The sequence below is a fragment of the Macrosteles quadrilineatus genome, unplaced genomic scaffold (genome assembly GCF_028750875.1).
Source record: "Macrosteles quadrilineatus isolate MER2022 unplaced genomic scaffold, UCM_ALF_1.0 Scaffold_1__1_contigs__length_201487025, whole genome shotgun sequence".
NCBI classification, from domain to species: Eukaryota; Metazoa; Arthropoda; class Insecta; order Hemiptera; family Cicadellidae; genus Macrosteles; species Macrosteles quadrilineatus.
Window position 1 is genome coordinate 187,099,122 of NW_026542594.1, and position 21,636 is coordinate 187,120,757.

General features: G+C 33.1%; 3 protein-coding genes across 12 annotated transcripts in view; 1 reads left to right on the top strand and 2 right to left on the bottom strand.

Annotated features, from left to right (window-relative positions):
• Positions 1–15,593, bottom strand: part of LOC128991913 (CAP-Gly domain-containing linker protein 1-like) — an 83,848-nt gene extending 68,255 nt beyond the window's left edge. For 6 of the 10 annotated variants that reach the window (XM_054415288.1, XM_054415280.1, XM_054415264.1 and 3 more), the window contains exon 1: positions 2,886–2,971. The gene's annotated coding sequence lies outside the window, so the exon portion shown is untranslated. Of the gene's footprint in view, positions 1–768; positions 877–2,885; positions 2,972–14,721; positions 14,807–15,549 lie in introns of those variants that run through there. The other 4 variants (XM_054415198.1, XM_054415220.1, XM_054415212.1 and 1 more) reach the window with 4 other exon arrangements.
• A 1,180-nt stretch (positions 15,594–16,773) lies between these two features.
• LOC128991987 (serine/threonine-protein phosphatase alpha-2 isoform-like) lies at positions 16,774–17,810 on the top strand. Its single transcript, XM_054415313.1, has one exon. It carries the CDS (start codon positions 16,792–16,794, stop codon positions 17,752–17,754), a length of 963 nt encoding a protein of 320 aa, XP_054271288.1. The 5' UTR covers positions 16,774–16,791; the 3' UTR covers positions 17,755–17,810.
• A 2,628-nt stretch (positions 17,811–20,438) lies between these two features.
• The window catches only part of LOC128991978 (FACT complex subunit spt16), a 31,213-nt gene continuing 30,015 nt past the window's right edge, over positions 20,439–21,636 (bottom strand). The window contains exon 23 of the mRNA XM_054415301.1: positions 20,439–21,529. Coding sequence (XP_054271276.1) covers positions 21,523–21,529 — 7 coding nt within the window. The 3' untranslated portion in view covers positions 20,439–21,522. The remainder of the gene's footprint in view (positions 21,530–21,636) is intronic.

Genomic DNA, 21,636 nt, shown 5'->3' on the forward strand with positions numbered 1-21,636 from the left:
GTCAGCGTTATAATTTTTTTTATCTAGGCCTAAGGTACATAAAAAAACTTAGGTAACTTGAACATCAAAAGTAAAATAGGACTGGAAAAGTTCTTTACTCCCTTACAAGCCCTACAAGCCTTACAAGGCTTTCATTTAAAATATATCCTATTCTCAATTTTTTTTTAATATTTCATCCTTACCGTCTTTCAAACAGAAGTAAGGATTAAAAATATGTTTACATATTTTTACATAATCTGCCACACTTGAGAATTACCTATATCAATTTTAGTCTTAATAATAAAACTTAAATTGATAATTATTTAGAAATAAAAAGTTCAAAATATTACAGCTTAGGCTATGAAGGTAAACATGGTAAACGTTTTATTGTAAAAACATCTCTGTTTTACTAAATATTAACAGCGGTTTTAATAAATAGTGTAATGTGTTCTACACCAAGGTAAAAGACAGGAAAATGTGACTTCTCTACGGTACCTGTTTTATGCTAGGCTGAGTACTAGGCTGTGTTTAAGAACTTTTATAATAAAGAATATTCATTTATTTTATTTTACTCTGATATTTACCTAAGTTTAGGAATAATATAATAGGAAAGTAAATTGCACCCTGATTTACAGAGGCTTGTTGTAAATATGTACCAAGTACCCTAAAACAGTAAACTAGTATCAAGCTAAAATGTTAATTACTTGTTCACAACAAGCTTAAAGAAAAAATATTTCCAAACTGTTGTAGGAGGCTACTTTAACTATACAATACAGCAACAAAACATACCTAATCGGCAAAATAGTAACTTGTCAGATAGTGTAGGATGTTGTAAAATACAACAACACTTTCGTAAATAAAAAAAAAACCCTAGTATTGTTATTGACCACTAGTTTCACAAAATCTAAACCATCAAATTCCACCACTGACACAGCCACAACTGGGACTGACTCGACTGGGGTTAGGGCAAACATCCAAAAGGCAGCCTTCCAACATTAGTAATAATTCAATCTATTAGTTAAAAATACCATTGCAGGTAACGTTATTTATTTTTAATTTCTTGTTCTTGTGGTAACTACATCGATGTGATGTTACAAAAGTACAATTATTTTCATTGGGATTAAAATGAAAAATACCTAATGGTAATAATGTTCAACATTAAGTCCAAATCATTGACTATATATTTACAGGTAGGTATATCGACTATACCTACCTGTGGGTATATATAGTCAATGGTCCAAATTCAAAATTGTACATTAGGGCCTTTTGCACTTTGAAAGTTAAAATCTCCAGTAAACAAAATAAAGGAAGGTAGAGCTCGTGTGTTTCCTGGTGAAGCCTGGGAGTAGGTGGTTAGAATGAATTAGGTGGTTTTGTAGGGGCTTCAACCCTACCCCCAGGCTTCACCAGGAAACGCACAAGCTATAGCCTACTGATTTCCTAAAAAAAAAACAACTCAAAGGAACATAAGTATTTGGTTATTAATTATTATTAATCTAGTTGAATATCCTACTCAGTTTAAGGTGAGTAGATCACCTTAGATCACCTGTAGATCATGTTATGAGCTTCTGTGTTAGAAGTTAGAACATACTATTAGTAGGTAGGTATATAGCCCACTATCAGACTTTGAAAAAGGCATGGTAAATTTAGCGCAGAAAATAATATTAAAGTAAGCTGGTATTGCTATATATAGCCTATTGTAAAAAATAAATTTGATGGGACCACTTTAAAAGCCTGGTAACACTATAGTACATTTGACTCTTACAGTGGCAGTATGTTGAGCGCCCATAATTATGTGCTGGAATTAAAAACGCTCCTCTCGCCCCAAATCTGAGACACTTACAGCTAGGCTATCAACACATTTCTAACAATCTTAGGCCTGCTGTTTTCAAAGGTCTTTTTATAGGGTTGCCGTTTGTTTTAGAGTTCAATTCAAATAAAGGTTTTGTTGTTATTATATAATTACGACTTGACTTATTATTTCTGGGGAAACCAACCCTTCTCACATGAGTAAACTACCCTATTACAATAAAATAGTAAAGCTCAGAACTACGCCCTCATGTATAAGTTCACAATAGCCTAAGAAATAGAGAGGGTAGGTGTTTATCTTGTTCTTTACAATAGGCCCCTAGGTACTTAAGTTAGTTTTTAAAAGTTAGCCTATATAAATCAATAAACATCACGATCACTTGAGTGGAATAGTCTTAACTTACTACTTATCTTACCTAGAACAACCAGTTATTTTATTGGGACGTTTGACTATTAATAGAAAAGGTAACCTGTTTACATGTCAATGTTAAACCTATAAGGAAAAACAATTAAAAATCTCACTAGTTAAGTTATTTAGTGTGGGGTAGAGATGAGCATCCATAGGTCAACCATCGATGTTCACCATTGGTAACATCGACGTCAACTATCGATGTAGGCTACCGTACCGATAACATGTTTTTGGGACTAAAACATAAATGGTATTTTTCAGTCTTTCTTCTGATTTTTTTAGGCCTACTCTTTAACTTCGTAATGAAAAATTTCAATATTTCAATAAGTTACTTGGCCAAAAACATCGCTGTTTGACGAAAACATCAATGTAACGTGTAGATTTCCATATCCCTTGTCAAAAACAACCGAATGAAAATATCGATTAACTTATTTAATTCCATAATCGTAAGTTATGGTTGGTTAGGTTAACCTAACTAACCAAACGATATTCGAATGAAACAATCGATATATTGAATAATCGATATCTTGAATGATATTTTCACGGAAGTCTACCCTAGAAAAACATCGATGTTTCGAAAACATCGACTATCGATGCTCATCCCTAGTGTAGGGCATAAGAACTGATCTGAGCGACTATTGACTTAAGCAACCAGGTTAAAACCATCAAGATCAGATATGATATTTACCGAAACTGGCTGGCAAGATGAAAGTAGGCTAGGCAAGAAAATTGCATCAGCGTGAAACTGGCAATAGAACAGCAATAACCCATTCCACTTCTCCTACCGCCCCTCCGACGAATATACGTCACAGTAAAACGTCACAACAATGATGGCGTCACAGTAGGATTCGTCACAAAGCAGCTGACATAACCTCCAAAATATCAAGTGGCGGCAATTTTTTTTTGCGAAACACGGCCAAGATGGCGTTTGGCGGTACACGCACAGCGTTGATTATGAAGGTTAAGTAATATATATGTATAAAACTGTACAATACGTTGAATGAAATTAAACTACTATTTCATTATTTAGAGAATAAAGAACAATATTAAAGACGTTTGAGGTTATTTTAAGTAGTAACCACCTCCAATTTTTTCCAAATGATAAAATTATTAGCTGACTACCATAAAAACCTATTGCTGGCATCTCCCCTTAAGTTTTTCTCTCGTTTTTCTTTTGATATGTGTTAAACACATTGTTATGAACATAAAATGACGTGTTATAGGTTAGCCCACTCTTTACTAGTGTAGCTATGTAGCCTGGAATGCACTTCATGTGACCTTGATTGCACGACGACGCTATTACTAAAATTCATGTTTTATATATCTATTTACATTATGTAGAGCATATTGCACAACACCAAGCACTTTTTAGCTAATTAAGTAGTTACCGCATCGATTTGAATCCAAATCTAAAATTACTATTTGACTACCATAAAAACCTATTGCTGGCAATTCCCCTTAAATTTTTCTTCAGTTTTTCTTTTGATACGCGTTAAACACATGGTTATGAACAAAAAATTACCTCTTCTAGGTTAGCCCACTCTTTAATAGTGTAGCTATGTATCCTGGAATGCACTTCGTGTGACCTCGGTTGCACGCCGATGCTATTACAAAAATGTATGTTCTAAATGTCTATTTACATTATTTATCTGGTATTGAACAATACTGGGCACTTTTAAGCTTATTAATGTAGAAATCACCTTGATATTAATACAAACTAATAAACTACCTAAAATTACTAACTAAATATAGTAAAAAACCTATTGCTGGCATCTCCTCTTAAATTTTTTTCTCGTTTTTCTTTTGATATGTGTTAAACACATTGTTATGAACATAAAATGACGTAGTATAGGTTAGCCCACTTTTTAGTAGTGTAGCTATGCAGCCTGGAATGGACCTCATAATAGAATAATAAATTACCATAAATTTCTATTGCTGGCCTATCCCTTTGGTACGATTTTCTTTATTCTTTCAAAATATGTTTATTACATCATTACGAACTAGAAAACACGTCGCCTAGGTTAGCCCACTCCTTTATAGTTGAGATAGGTAACTTTGAATTAAACTGGTGTGACCTCGGTTCCATAAGAATCTAATTTACTAAAAATCAACTTTTTCGTTTATACATGTTAGTTACACCTTAATAAACAATCCCTAACACCATTTCGATAAAAAATATTATTATTTATCAATTTAATGCATTATTTAAATTCTGCCTCAATAGAACAATAAATTACCATAAATTTCTATTGCTGGCCTATCCCTTTGGCACGATTTTCTTTATTCTTTCAAAATATGTTTATTACATCATTACGAACTAGAAAACACGTCGCTTATGTTAGCCCACTCCTTTATAGTTGAGATAGGCCATTTTGATTGTAGCTGGTGTGACCTCGGTTCCATAAGAACCTAATGTACTGAAAACCAACTTTTTCGTTTATACATGATAGTTACACCTAAATAAACAATCCCTAACACCATTTCAATAAAAAATATTATTATTTATCAATTTAATGCATTATTTAAAATCTGCCTCAATAGAACAATGAAAAATCAGCGTGAAACTGGCAATAGAACAGCAATAACCCATTCCACTTCTCCTACCGCCCCTCCGACGAATATACGTCACAGTAAAACGTCACAACAATGATGGCGTCACAGTAGGATTCGTCACAAAGCAGCTGACATAACCTCCAAAATATCAAGTGGCGGCAATTTTTTTTTGCGAAACACGGCCAAGATGGCGTTTGGCGGTACACGCACAGCGTTGATTATGAAGGTTAAGTAATATATATGTATAAAACTGTACAATACGTTGAATGAAATTAAACTACTATTTCATTATTTAGAGAATAAAGAACAATATTAAAGACGTTTGAGGTTATTTTAAGTAGTAACCACCTCCAATTTTTTCCAAATGATAAAATTATTAGCTGACTACCATAAAAACCTATTGCTGGCATCTCCCCTTAAGTTTTTCTCTCGTTTTTCTTTTGATATGTGTTAAACACATTGTTATGAACATAAAATGACGTGTTATAGGTTAGCCCACTCTTTACTAGTGTAGCTATGTAGCCTGGAATGCACTTCATGTGACCTTGATTGCACGACGACGCTATTACTAAAATTCATGTTTTATATATCTATTTACATTATGTAGAGCATATTGCACAACACCAAGCACTTTTTAGCTAATTAAGTAGTTACCGCATCGATTTGAATCCAAATCTAAAATTACTATTTGACTACCATAAAAACCTATTGCTGGCAATTCCCCTTAAATTTTTCTTCAGTTTTTCTTTTGATACGCGTTAAACACATGGTTATGAACAAAAAATTACCTCTTCTAGGTTAGCCCACTCTTTAATAGTGTAGCTATGTATCCTGGAATGCACTTCGTGTGACCTCGGTTGCACGCCGATGCTATTACAAAAATGTATGTTCTAAATGTCTATTTACATTATTTATCTGGTATTGAACAATACTGGGCACTTTTAAGCTTATTAATGTAGAAATCACCTTGATATTAATACAAACTAATAAACTACCTAAAATTACTAACTAAATATAGTAAAAAACCTATTGCTGGCATCTCCTCTTAAATTTTTTTCTCGTTTTTCTTTTGATATGTGTTAAACACATTGTTATGAACATAAAATGACGTAGTATAGGTTAGCCCACTTTTTAGTAGTGTAGCTATGCAGCCTGGAATGGACCTCATAATAGAATAATAAATTACCATAAATTTCTATTGCTGGCCTATCCCTTTGGTACGATTTTCTTTATTCTTTCAAAATATGTTTATTACATCATTACGAACTAGAAAACACGTCGCCTAGGTTAGCCCACTCCTTTATAGTTGAGATAGGTAACTTTGAATTAAACTGGTGTGACCTCGGTTCCATAAGAATCTAATTTACTAAAAATCAACTTTTTCGTTTATACATGTTAGTTACACCTTAATAAACAATCCCTAACACCATTTCGATAAAAAATATTATTATTTATCAATTTAATGCATTATTTAAATTCTGCCTCAATAGAACAATAAATTACCATAAATTTCTATTGCTGGCCTATCCCTTTGGCACGATTTTCTTTATTCTTTCAAAATATGTTTATTACATCATTACGAACTAGAAAACACGTCGCTTATGTTAGCCCACTCCTTTATAGTTGAGATAGGCCATTTTGATTGTAGCTGGTGTGACCTCGGTTCCATAAGAACCTAATGTACTGAAAACCAACTTTTTCGTTTATACATGATAGTTACACCTAAATAAACAATCCCTAACACCATTTCAATAAAAAATATTATTATTTATCAATTTAATGCATTATTTAAAATCTGCCTCAATAGAACAATAAATTACCATAAATTTCTATTGCTGGCCTATCCCTTTGGCACGATTTTCTTTATTCTTTCAAAATATGTTTATTACATCATTACGAACTAGAAAACACGTCGCCTAGGTTAGCCCACTCCTTTATAGTTGAGATAGGCCATTTTGATTGTAGCTGGTGTGACCTCGGTTCCATAAGAACCTAATTTACTAAAACTCAACTTTTTCCGTTTATACATGTTAGTTACACCTTAATGAACAATACCTAACACCATTTCGATAAAAAATATTATTATTTATCAATTTAATGCATTATTTAAAATCTGCCTCAATAGAACAATAAATTACCATAAATTTCTATTGCTGGCCTATCCCTTTGGCACGATTTTCTTTATTCTTTCAAAATATGTTTATTACATCATTACGAACTAGAAAACACGTCGCCTAGGTTAGCCCACTCCTTTATAGCTGAGATAGGCCATTTTGATTGTAGCTGGTGTGACCTCGGTTCCATAAGAACCTAATTTACTAAAACTCAACTTTTTCCGTTTATACATGTTAAATACACCTTAATAAACAATCCCTAACACCATTTCGATAAAAAATATTATTATTTATCAATTTAATGCATTATTTAAAATCTGCCTCAATAGAACAATAAATTACCATAAATTTCTATTGCTGGCCTATCCCTTTGGCACGATTTTCTTTATTCTTTCAAAATATGTTTATTACATCATTACGAACTAGAAAACACGTCGCCTAGGTTAGCCCACTCCTTTATAGCTGAGATAGGCCATTTTTATTGTAGCTGGTGTGACCTCGGTTCCATAAGAACCTAATTTACTAAAACTCAACTTTTTCCGTTTATACATGTTAATTACACCTTAATAAACAATCCCTAACACTATTTCGATAAAAAATATTATTATTTATCAATTTAATGCATTATTTAAAATCTGCCTCAATAGAACAATAAATTACCATAAATTTCTATTGCTGGCCTATCCCTTTGGCACGATTTTCTTTATTCTTTCAAAATATGTTTATTACATCATTACGAACTAGAAAACACGTCGCCTAGGTTAGCCCACTCCTTTATAGTTGAGATAGGCCATTTTGATTGTAGCTGGTGTGACCTCGGTTCCATAAGAACCTAATTTACTAAAACTCAACCTTTTCCGTTTATACATGTTAGTTACACCTTAATGAACAATACCTAACACCATTTCGATAAAAAATATTATTATTTATCAATTTAATGCATTATTTAAAATCTGCCTCAATAGAACAATAAATTACCATAAATTTCTATTGCTGGCCTATCCCTTTGGCACGATTTTCTTTATTCTTTCAAAATATGTTTATTACATCATTACGAACTAGAAAACACGTCGCTTATGTTAGCCCACTCCTTTATAGTTGAGATAGACCATTTTGATTGTAGCTGGTGTGACCTCGGTTCCATAAGAACCTAATTTACTAAAACTCAACTTTTTCCGTTTATACATGTTAGTTACACCTAAATGAACAATACCTAACACCATTTCGATAAAAAATATTATTATTTATCAATTTAATGCATTATTTAAAATCTGCCTCAATAGAACAATAAATTACCATAAATTTCTATTGCTGGCCTATCCCTTTGGCACGATTTTCTTTATTCTTTCAAAATATGTTTATTACATCATTACGAACTAGAAAACACGTCGCTTATGTTAGCCCACTCCTTTATAGTTGAGATAGGCCATTTTGATTGTAGCTGGTGTGACCTCGGTTCCATAAGAACCTAATGTACTGAAAACCAACTTTTTCGTTTATACATGATAGTTACACCTAAATAAACAATCCCTAACACCATTTCAATAAAAAATATTATTATTTATCAATTTAATGCATTATTTAAAATCTGCCTCAATAGAACAATAAATTACCATAAATTTCTATTGCTGGCCTATCCCTTTGGCACGATTTTCTTTATTCTTTCAAAATATGTTTATTACATCATTACGAACTAGAAAACACGTCGCCTAGGTTAGCCCACTCCTTTATAGTTGAGATAGGCCATTTTGATTGTAGCTGGTGTGACCTCGGTTCCATAAGAACCTAATTTACTAAAACTCAACTTTTTCCGTTTATACATGTTAGTTACACCTTAATGAACAATACCTAACACCATTTCGATAAAAAATATTATTATTTATCAATTTAATGCATTATTTAAAATCTGCCTCAATAGAACAATAAATTACCATAAATTTCTATTGCTGGCCTATCCCTTTGGCACGATTTTCTTTATTCTTTCAAAATATGTTTATTACATCATTACGAACTAGAAAACACGTCGCCTAGGTTAGCCCACTCCTTTATAGCTGAGATAGGCCATTTTGATTGTAGCTGGTGTGACCTCGGTTCCATAAGAACCTAATTTACTAAAACTCAACTTTTTCCGTTTATACATGTTAAATACACCTTAATAAACAATCCCTAACACCATTTCGATAAAAAATATTATTATTTATCAATTTAATGCATTATTTAAAATCTGCCTCAATAGAACAATAAATTACCATAAATTTCTATTGCTGGCCTATCCCTTTGGCACGATTTTCTTTATTCTTTCAAAATATGTTTATTACATCATTACGAACTAGAAAACACGTCGCCTAGGTTAGCCCACTCCTTTATAGCTGAGATAGGCCATTTTGATTGTAGCTGGTGTGACCTCGGTTCCATAAGAACCTAATTTACTAAAACTCAACTTTTTCCGTTTATACATGTTAATTACACCTTAATAAACAATCCCTAACACTATTTCGATAAAAAATATTATTATTTATCAATTTAATGCATTATTTAAAATCTGCCTCAATAGAACAATAAATTACCATAAATTTCTATTGCTGGCCTATCCCTTTGGCACGATTTTCTTTATTCTTTCAAAATATGTTTATTACATCATTACGAACTAGAAAACACGTCGCTTATGTTAGCCCACTCCTTTATAGTTGAGATAGGCCATTTTGATTGTAGCTGGTGTGACCTCGGTTCCATAAGAACCTAATGTACTGAAAACCAACTTTTTCGTTTATACATGATAGTTACACCTAAATAAACAATCCCTAACACCATTTCAATAAAAAATATTATTATTTATCAATTTAATGCATTATTTAAAATCTGCCTCAATAGAACAATAAATTACCATAAATTTCTATTGCTGGCCTATCCCTTTGGCACGATTTTCTTTATTCTTTCAAAATATGTTTATTACATCATTACGAACTAGAAAACACGTCGCCTAGGTTAGCCCACTCCTTTATAGTTGAGATAGGCCATTTTGATTGTAGCTGGTGTGACCTCGGTTCCATAAGAACCTAATTTACTAAAACTCAACTTTTTCCGTTTATACATGTTAGTTACACCTTAATGAACAATACCTAACACCATTTCGATAAAAAATATTATTATTTATCAATTTAATGCATTATTTAAAATCTGCCTCAATAGAACAATAAATTACCATAAATTTCTATTGCTGGCCTATCCCTTTGGCACGATTTTCTTTATTCTTTCAAAATATGTTTATTACATCATTACGAACTAGAAAACACGTCGCCTAGGTTAGCCCACTCCTTTATAGCTGAGATAGGCCATTTTGATTGTAGCTGGTGTGACCTCGGTTCCATAAGAACCTAATTTACTAAAACTCAACTTTTTCCGTTTTTACATGTTAAATACACCTTAATAAACAATCCCTAACACCATTTCGATAAAAAATATTATTATTTATCAATTTAATGCATTATTTAAAATCTGCCTCAATAGAACAATAAATTACCATAAATTTCTATTGCTGGCCTATCCCTTTGGCACGATTTTCTTTATTCTTTCAAAATATGTTTATTACATCATTACGAACTAGAAAACACGTCGCCTAGGTTAGCCCACTCCTTTATAGCTGAGATAGGCCATTTTGATTGTAGCTGGTGTGACCTCGGTTCCATAAGAACCTAATTTACTAAAACTCAACTTTTTCCGTTTATACATGTTAATTACACCTTAATAAACAATCCCTAACACTATTTCGATAAAAAATATTATTATTTATCAATTTAATGCATTATTTAAAATCTGCCTCAATAGAACAATAAATTACCATAAATTTCTATTGCTGGCCTATCCCTTTGGCACGATTTTCTTTATTCTTTCAAAATATGTTTATTACATCATTACGAACTAGAAAACACGTCGCCTAGGTTAGCCCACTCCTTTATAGTTGAGATAGGCCATTTTGATTGTAGCTGGTGTGACCTCGGTTCCATAAGAACCTAATTTACTAAAACTCAACTTTTTCCGTTTATACATGTTAGTTACACCTTAATGAACAATACCTAACACCATTTCGATAAAAAATATTATTATTTATCAATTTAATGCATTATTTAAAATCTGCCTCAATAGAACAATAAATTACCATAAATTTCTATTGCTGGCCTATCCCTTTGGCACGATTTTCTTTATTCTTTCAAAATATGTTTATTACATCATTACGAACTAGAAAACACGTCGCCTAGGTTAGCCCACTCCTTTATAGCTGAGATAGGCCATTTTGATTGTAGCTGGTGTGACCTCGGTTCCATAAGAACCTAATTTACTAAAACTCAACCTTTTCCGTTTATGAACATAAACTCATAATTCACTTCATATTGGGGTGTTAGGTATTGTTCATTTAGGTGTAACTAACATGTATAAACGGAAAAAGTTGAGTTTTAGTAAATTAGGTTCTTATGGAACCGAGGTCACACCAGCTACAATCAAAATGGCCTATCTCAGCTATAAAGGAGTGGGCTAACCTAGGCGACGTGTTTTCTAGTTCGTAATGATGTAATAAACATATTTTGAAAGAATAAAGAAAATCGTGCCAAAGGGATAGGCCAGCAATAGAAATTTATGGTAATTTATTGTTCTATTGAGGCAGATTTTAAATAATGCATTAAATTGATAAATAATAATATTTTTTATTGAAATGGTGTTAGGGATTGTTTATTTAGGTGTAACTATCATGTATAAACGAAAAAGTTGGTTTTCAGTACATTAGGTTCTTATGGAACCGAGGTCACACCAGCTACAATCAAAATGGCCTATCTCAACTATAAAGGAGTGGGCTAACATAAGCGACGTGTTTTCTAGTTCGTAATGATGTAATAAACATATTTTGAAAGAATAAAGAAAATCGTGCCAAAGGGATAGGCCAGCAATAGAAATTTATGGTAATTTATTGTTCTATTGAGGCAGATTTTAAATAATGCATTAAATTGATAAATAATAATATTTTTTATCGAAATAGTGTTAGGGATTGTTTATTAAGGTGTAATTAACATGTATAAACGGAAAAAGTTGAGTTTTAGTAAATTAGGTTCTTATGGAACCGAGGTCACACCAGCTACAATCAAAATGGCCTATCTCAGCTATAAAGGAGTGGGCTAACCTAGGCGACGTGTTTTCTAGTTCGTAATGATGTAATAAACATATTTTGAAAGAATAAAGAAAATCGTGCCAAAGGGATAGGCCAGCAATAGAAATTTATGGTAATTTATTGTTCTATTGAGGCAGATTTTAAATAATGCATTAAATTGATAAATAATAATATTTTTTATCGAAATGGTGTTAGGGATTGTTTATTAAGGTGTATTTAACATGTATAAACGGAAAAAGTTGAGTTTTAGTAAATTAGGTTCTTATGGAACCGAGGTCACACCAGCTACAATCAAAATGGCCTATCTCAGCTATAAAGGAGTGGGCTAACCTAGGCGACGTGTTTTCTAGTTCGTAATGATGTAATAAACATATTTTGAAAGAATAAAGAAAATCGTGCCAAAGGGATAGGCCAGCAATAGAAATTTATGGTAATTTATTGTTCTATTGAGGCAGATTTTAAATAATGCATTAAATTGATAAATAATAATATTTTTTATCGAAATGGTGTTAGGTATTGTTCATTAAGGTGTAACTAACATGTATAAACGGAAAAAGTTGAGTTTTAGTAAATTAGGTTCTTATGGAACCGAGGTCACACCAGCTACAATCAAAATGGCCTATCTCAACTATAAAGGAGTGGGCTAACCTAGGCGACGTGTTTTCTAGTTCGTAATGATGTAATAAACATATTTTGAAAGAATAAAGAAAATCGTGCCAAAGGGATAGGCCAGCAATAGAAATTTATGGTAATTTATTGTTCTATTGAGGCAGATTTTAAATAATGCATTAAATTGATAAATAATAATATTTTTTATTGAAATGGTGTTAGGGATTGTTTATTTAGGTGTAACTATCATGTATAAACGAAAAAGTTGGTTTTCAGTACATTAGGTTCTTATGGAACCGAGGTCACACCAGCTACAATCAAAATGGCCTATCTCAACTATAAAGGAGTGGGCTAACATAAGCGACGTGTTTTCTAGTTCGTAATGATGTAATAAACATATTTTGAAAGAATAAAGAAAATCGTGCCAAAGGGATAGGCCAGCAATAGAAATTTATGGTAATTTATTGTTCTATTGAGGCAGAATTTAAATAATGCATTAAATTGATAAATAATAATATTTTTTATCGAAATGGTGTTAGGGATTGTTTATTAAGGTGTAACTAACATGTATAAACGAAAAAGTTGATTTTTAGTAAATTAGATTCTTATGGAACCGAGGTCACACCAGTTTAATTCAAAGTTACCTATCTCAACTATAAAGGAGTGGGCTAACCTAGGCGACGTGTTTTCTAGTTCGTAATGATGTAATAAACATATTTTGAAAGAATAAAGAAAATCGTACCAAAGGGATAGGCCAGCAATAGAAATTTATGGTAATTTATTATTCTATTATGAGGTCCATTCCAGGCTGCATAGCTACACTACTAAAAAGTGGGCTAACCTATACTACGTCATTTTATGTTCATAACAATGTGTTTAACACATATCAAAAGAAAAACGAGAAAAAAATTTAAGAGGAGATGCCAGCAATAGGTTTTTTACTATATTTAGTTAGTAATTTTAGGTAGTTTATTAGTTTGTATTAATATCAAGGTGATTTCTACATTAATAAGCTTAAAAGTGCCCAGTATTGTTCAATACCAGATAAATAATGTAAATAGACATTTAGAACATACATTTTTGTAATAGCATCGGCGTGCAACCGAGGTCACACGAAGTGCATTCCAGGATACATAGCTACACTATTAAAGAGTGGGCTAACCTAGAAGAGGTAATTTTTTGTTCATAACCATGTGTTTAACGCGTATCAAAAGAAAAACTGAAGAAAAATTTAAGGGGAATTGCCAGCAATAGGTTTTTATGGTAGTCAAATAGTAATTTTAGATTTGGATTCAAATCGATGCGGTAACTACTTAATTAGCTAAAAAGTGCTTGGTGTTGTGCAATATGCTCTACATAATGTAAATAGATATATAAAACATGAATTTTAGTAATAGCGTCGTCGTGCAATCAAGGTCACATGAAGTGCATTCCAGGCTACATAGCTACACTAGTAAAGAGTGGGCTAACCTTGAATACGTCATTTTTTGTTCATAACCATGTGTTTAACATATATCAAAAGAAAAACGAGAGAAAAACTTAAGGGGAACCGCCAGCAATAGGTTTTTATGGTAGTCAGCTAATAATTTTATCATTTGGAAAAAATTGAAGGTGGTTACTACTTTAAATAACCTCAAACGTGTTTAATATTGTTCTTTATTCTCCAAATAATGAAATACTAGTTTAACATTCAACGTATTGTACAGTTTTATACATATATATTACTTAACCTTCATAATCAACGCTGTGCGTGTACCGCCAAACGCCATCTTGGCCGTGTTTCGCAAAAAAAAAATTCCCGCCACTTGATATTTTGGAGGTTATGTCAGCTGCTTTGTGACGAATCCTACTGTGACGCCATCATTGTTGTGACGTTTTACTGTGACGTATATTCGTCGGAGGGGCGGTAGGAGAAGTGGAATGGGTTATTGCTGTCCTATTGCCAGTTTCACGCTGATGAAAATTGCTCCTGAGGAAAGGGCAATAATTAATTATTGACGATCTGACATTAGCCTAATATTTTAGAGACGGTCTGTTTGAAAAGTTCGTTATTGCACCTTTGTGTTGACATTAAAATACTTAACACTCACTTCGCATTTATATCGACTTGGACATCAACAAAACAAAGCAAGCAATCTATAATAACGAACACGACACGACCACGCACGAACGAACTGAACTGCTACAAAAACATCAATCTCAATCATCATAACATAACACAACATAACATAAAAAACAGCCAACAACTGGTTGAGGAACAGGAAACTTTAAGTTGAAACAAAATAATAAAAAAAACATAACACCTGTTCACACTTCACAGCTTCTTAGATCGCTCTTACTTTCCCAGCCCTGCTGTCGTCATGATATCGTAACTTTTCTCCAAGGCGTATTCTACGGCCGTGATTCTACATAATATTCGTGGCGCGTAGAAAATTTATTACGGGAAAACTTATATGCAAATTTCGAATGTATTTCATATTGCTATGCTAATTGTTATCATATATCCTGAAGCCGTAGCCTCCTCTTTAATAAATAATACATGTGGATTTCAATTTAATCATAAATCTAACAGTAGTTGGACAATCTAACATGATCTAACTGGGATTATACCGGTCAACATGTCACAAAATACAACGTCGAAAATTTACGGCCGATGTCCCATAACATCGATATCTTAAAGCATCAACAAAAACCGCAGGAATCGCTAGGGGCTCAAAAGCGCATTCTAAAAATCCGCAACGATAACATCATAGTTTAGTTCAAAATTCCTCCGTTAACAGCGTTGTAGTAGAGAGCACAGCGCGTAATTTTTACTTCACTATTAGGCCTAGTTAATTATAAAATTAAGAAATATTATACAATTAATTTTAAAATGTTTCAATTATTAAATTAAACTGTCATAACCTAACCAAACTTACCAAACGTGCTGATAATGAAAAAATCGAATGAAGGTTTACTAATCTAAAAAATAGTTTTGGTCATAAAATAAAATTATAAATGCCTAAAATTCAATTTTATAATTTTTTTATTATAAAATTAAACTGTCATAAAAAATTAAACTGTCATAACCTAACCAAACCAACCAAACTTGCTGATATGAAAAAAAATTGTTGACAAAAAGTTAGTGCTGCCAGCGGGATTCGAACCCAGTATCTTCGGTTTATCAGCTCGGTACGCTATCCACTACACCACCGAGGCCGATGACTGAATTTCCGTATCGTTGCGGTAAAGGTGTTCCCTCAAGAGATCTGACAGCTCTACTACAACGCTGTTAACGGAGGAATTTTGAACTAAACTATGATGTCATCGTTGCGGATTTTTAGGATGCGCTTTTGAGCCCCTAGCGATTCCTGGTTATAGGATATCAGCAATCTGGGACTCCTCCGAACTCTACCACCACGGCCGCCTTTAACTCCGGTGGCCGTGCTACCACCCTACTGTTACCTGTTACTCTACTCCGGGGTAATTTGACAGTATGACTTTTAATTTAATTAGTTCGCCATTTTATAAGGAATTATACAATACAAGTTTATAATACTTTGGTATTATAATTCTAAATCCAGTAAAACATAAATTTTTGTTAGAGTGACAGACTATTGTTTTGGCAGAATGGCCGAAAATAATTGAATCAATAATCTTTCTTTAAAGGATGATTAATAATCTTTCTTAAAGGTGATGCTATATCGACCATCCTTTAAGAAAGATTATTGATTCAAATATTGGGTACACTTCCATATCTGTTGGCACAAGCAACCGAATGAGTAATATCGATTATTCGGTTGCTTAATTCGATATATCGGTTTCGATATATTCGTTTGGTTAGTTAGGTTAGGTTAACCTTACCTAACTAACCAAACGATATATCGATCAATATTTTCATTCGGTTGTTTGTGCCAACAGATATGGAAGTGTACCCCAATTATTTTCGGCCATTCTGCAAAAACAATAGGCTGTCACTCTAACAAAAAATTATTTCAGTACATTAATAGCCTACTCTTAGATATTCAAGAACAAGGATTATACAAACCAAGTTTAGGCTGTTTTTAGCTAATTTTCAAATGAAAAAGCTTATAGCTTATGTTACAAAAATACATGTGGTAAATATAAATAAGTGTCACCAAAATAACACATATTGGCTCCATCTTGATAAATCTGTTGTTATGGACAACAAAGTGGACATAAATTCAATTGTGGAACGGATGTTAGGAGCCCGTCAGTTGCGATCTGGTAGAACCGTAATAATAGCGGACTATGAGGTTCGTCATATCATTGCTAAATCACGGAAAATTTTCATATCCCAACCAATGCTGCTGGAACTTGACGCGCCTTTAAAGGTATGTGGCGATATCCACGGTCAGTATGACGACCTTCTTCGTATCTTCGCTGTCGGAGGATTTCCTCCCAGTGTCAACTACCTTTTCCTTGGCGACTACGTGGACAGAGGGCAACAATCCATTGAGACAATCTGCCTCCTCATGTGCTACAAGATCAAATATCCAGAAAACTTCTTCCTTCTGAGAGGAAACCACGAGTGTGCGAGCATCAATAGGGTTTACGGGTTCTTCGACGAGTGTAAACGAAAATACAACCTCAAGTTGTGGAAGCTGTTTTGCGAATGCTTCAACTGTATGCCAGTAGCTGCGATCATAGACGAAAAGATATTCTGCTGCCACGGCGGGCTCAGCCCGGACCTCAAGAGCATGGAAACGATCAGGCAGATAGGACGACCCACGGAGGTACCAGTGCAAGGTCTTCTCTGCGATCTCCTTTGGTCCGACCCCTCAGATAATGTAGTAGGCTGGGGCGTCTCGCGTGACCGAGGAGTTTCATTTACGTTCGGGAAAGAAATCGTCTCCAGATTTCTTATTAAGTTTGACCTAGACTTGATCGCCCGAGCCCACCAAGTCGCTCAGGATGGCTATGAGTTTTTTGCAAATAAACAACTAGTCACCATCTTCTCCGCCCCCAACTACTGTGGCGAGTTTGAAAACGCCGCAGCCATCATGACAGTAGCTGATGACTTGACATGTTCTTTTCAAATTCTAAGACCTCCTAATTATATAAAATTACCAAAAATATCGCTGTCAGCTAAAAATTCTCTTACAAAGAAACAATCATTCTAATACTAATTATAATGTAACTACCTATATACTGTAAGCGGGTTTTGAATTTCAGAAAATTATAACTCAACATTCTAATATTCCTGTTTTATAGCATGGGTACCACATCCTGAACGGTCTCAAATGCCTAACAGTTCTTCAGGTTTTTGGTATATAATTTTGTCCACAGATAGCTTCAAAATTGACTGTGTTGGTGGATATGCATCACTTCAATTTACAAGTTTAGATATTTATTGACAGGGGAAAGTGCTTGCGATTCGTTAGTTTAAGACATGTTGCATGGATCAGCCCCTTGGTCAAATTATTCCTTAGTTCTCAAACAGTAGTAATACCACTTAATACCGCCGCCGCAGCAAACCTGCAGACTAAGAGAATTTCCATTTGCCAGATTTGATTTTCACAAATCTATTTAATTAATTAGGTTTAACGAGTACCTAGGTTTGCTGCCACAGAGTGAGTAATAAAGTGCGTTTTTCAGTGAAATGTAAATATTTTCAATACATTTTATAAGTTTGATCAAAATATAACAAGCACACTACAATAATTTACTTAAAATAGCCTACGCAAAATTAATAACATTGAAATTTAAATTTCTTCCTTAAACAAAAATCGTAAAAAAACACAAGACACTACGAAAAGACGATAGCCTAAGTGTTTGGTAACTTATGCTTAGGTATTGGTTTGTTTTACTGATGTAGGAATAATTATAAATTAAATTAATTAAAATTAATATTAGTATATAACCTTGGGATTGGAGAAATGTTAGCATTCGTAAGCTAGCATTCGATGCTAGCATCGTAAGAGGGTCAAACGTTTTGGACCTTGCGGCTTGAGCCAAAATTGGGTTGCTTGGAGAGTACTTATTTAAAATTTTTTAAATTATAATACCTATTACGATGATTTAATTTATACCATATTGTACAAGGATATTAATATATCACGGAAAAATTAAGAACGTCTTCCGCGGTCACCATAATATTTAAAAAATATCTTCTGCAGACTTGGGCGATGTTGAGGGCATCACTCCTGTGTTCACTTAAAACTTAGAAAATCTTCTGCGGTCACGACAAAATCATGAACATCTTCGGCGGTTATGGCAAAATATAGAACGTCTACGTTAGGTAGGAACGATACTGAGGTACAGAGAAATTGTGAAAGTTTTCTGAGGTTACGTCAAAATGTGGAGATCCCCCGTGATCCCTTTTAGGTTGTGAAGACGATTTTGATGATTGTATATTAAATAGTAGGTAGTTGAGATAGCTATAAAAACATTAATGTATAAAAATAAAAAAGTTAACATTTTAAATTTTTAAATAATAACGACTTTAGAATTACTGTATAAGGAAATTTATATACTAATGATTTCATACCCACAGTCATCAACCCTTTCAGTGCTATGCAACGATATATCGTTGAGCGTCTTTTTCCCAAAAAGTGCTATGGAACGATATATCGTTGTCCGTATTTCATCCGAAGAGCGCTAAGTGACGATATATCGTGCCGGCGCAACTTTCGATCATGTGAGTTTAAATTAGCATTTTGGTCGACTTGGTTGTAGTTTCGAAAGCGATGGTTTCTTTCGATCCCTCATACGATCGAGGCTATCGTTCCTTAGCACTTTCGAGATGAACAATTTTATTTTTATGATTTTTTTTCTCGCACAGTAGACTTTGCCCCTGTGGCAAGCCTAACACTTTTTGGACGAAATAAGTTAATAACGAGTCAAAGAACACATAAAATCACACACATAATATACTTAATATTTCGCCTCTTTCTAATCCAAGCTAAATGCTTTTTCCTAAAAACATAACCACAAAGAGTCAAGAGTATTAATTCCATTGATCTATAATAATACAGAAATAGGAACAGTCAATAATGTTACTAAATGCTAAAACATTAAATCAAAATTAGCCTAACTAAAAACAATGTACAATAGGTTAAAACTTAACATTAAACTCTGACATTTCAAATTCATCAAACGAATAAAAAGGGTTTTCAACTAGCCATTTTTTTAGTGTTAGTTTTAAATTGATTACCGTAAATCAAATGAGATGAGTTTTGCAGTTTGATGGAGCCTATTAAAAAATCTAACACAGTTGGCTTTAAATGATTTACCTGTTTTGGCCAACCTGTGTTGGGGTAGGGCCTACATCCAGCTTAGCCTTGCCTCTAGTGTCATGTGCATGAAAGTGGTCTCTGGTAGTGAAATCTGAAAGATGTAGTTTTGTGTGGATAAGTACTTGGTAGATGTTAAGGTTTATTACTGTCATGATATTCAGTCTCCAGTCTGATAAACAATGGTTTACAGTGTCCCACTTCATCCACTCTACACATAGTTTTAAAGATTTTCTTTTGAATGATGAGAATGTCACGTAAAGCACTAGAGTGACCCCACAAAACTATTCCATAACAAATATGTGATTGGACAAAAGAAAAATAAGACATCCTCAAATACTCATCCCTCACACAATCAAGTTTCCACATTAACAAGGACACAGACATTTTCTTACAAATACCATCTAAATAGTAGGTAATTTGAAATTTCACCTGAAATAACAAATTGAAACAAAGGTTCAAATCAAACACGCATACAGTATTATCATTTTGAGCTGCATCTTGTTCCAGCTTGGTTGTGTTACAGTTCAACTCAAAATTCAAATCAGGGAGATTTATAAAGAAAACCCAACTTCTTATAAAAATTTTTTTATTATTGTACAAATAATAACCGGATAATGTTTGTGGTGCTACATTCAGTGAAAACATGGAACATGAAAACTGTACATTGGGATGAGGAAAGAAAATACACTTCTTAAACGTGTATTTAAGATAATTTTAACACAATCAAAGTACAAAATGTTTCCTTAACTATTCATACTGCAGATCAGGTGAAGAAAGGAAGGAGGCTTAGTTTATTTTGGCAGTTCCTTCACATGTTTACAACCAAACCAGTCTTACTCCAAAATTGTTGTAGTTACAAACGTTAATAAAATATTTTTTGGTCCTTGGAGACTGGCTACGCTTTCCTGGAATCTAGCGGTGTCAAACATTTCAAACGTAACCTAATAAACAAGTATACATTACCGAATGTAAACTGTTTGTTTTACCATTGTGAACCAAACTAATTTAGTGATTTAAAAATTTGGTATCCATTTAGGTAAAGTTTGAGTGTTGAGACAAAATAACAAAGTAAAACCGTAAACATGTTCTATTAAAAAGGTTTACCTGAATATTCTTAACCCATTCATGTTTGCATATTAATATCCGTATCAAATTAAAACGATTAAAACCAAGTCAGAATACACTCGTTAAATTTCAATTTTGATTTATTTAACAACCAAATTCATGAAATTGTTGGCTTCATTTAATTTTGGTTGGCTATTCACAAGTTTAGTGTTAACATAAAGACTATTATAATAAGTTTTTTTTCTTATTCTATAATAATAACAATGTGATACTAACGCTCTCTAAAACTGGAGCTTCAAGTTCTTCATACACAGTTACACAATTTCAGCATGTTTAACGATCAAGACTGAAGTAACAAACAAAAGCTCTTTACTAAACCAATCAATCACAGTATTCAACATTGTTAACGTTCACCAGTTAATGTTTCTATTTCTTTGTCGTTGTTAACCTAGAAGTCTTTGTTTCAAGCGAGTTATACTTCATACTGTACACAAACCAGCACTGATAAAACATTAAATAAATAGTTCAATGCACTTCACAGACTTTCGGAACATTTCATTTAACTTCTCAAGTTGATGAGTCTGTTTATTAATGCCTGAAACAAAAAAATATCTTTAGATTAATCGAAGATCTTATTTGACTTACAAAAGAACCAGTTGAAATAAAGGAAAATATTAAGCTTTAGGTTCACTGCATACTAAC

Excerpts from the sequence above, each read along its gene's own strand:
- LOC128991987 (XM_054415313.1), top strand. The coding sequence starts at position 16,792 with ATGGACAACAAAGTGGACATAAATTCAATTGTGGAACGGATGTTAGGA.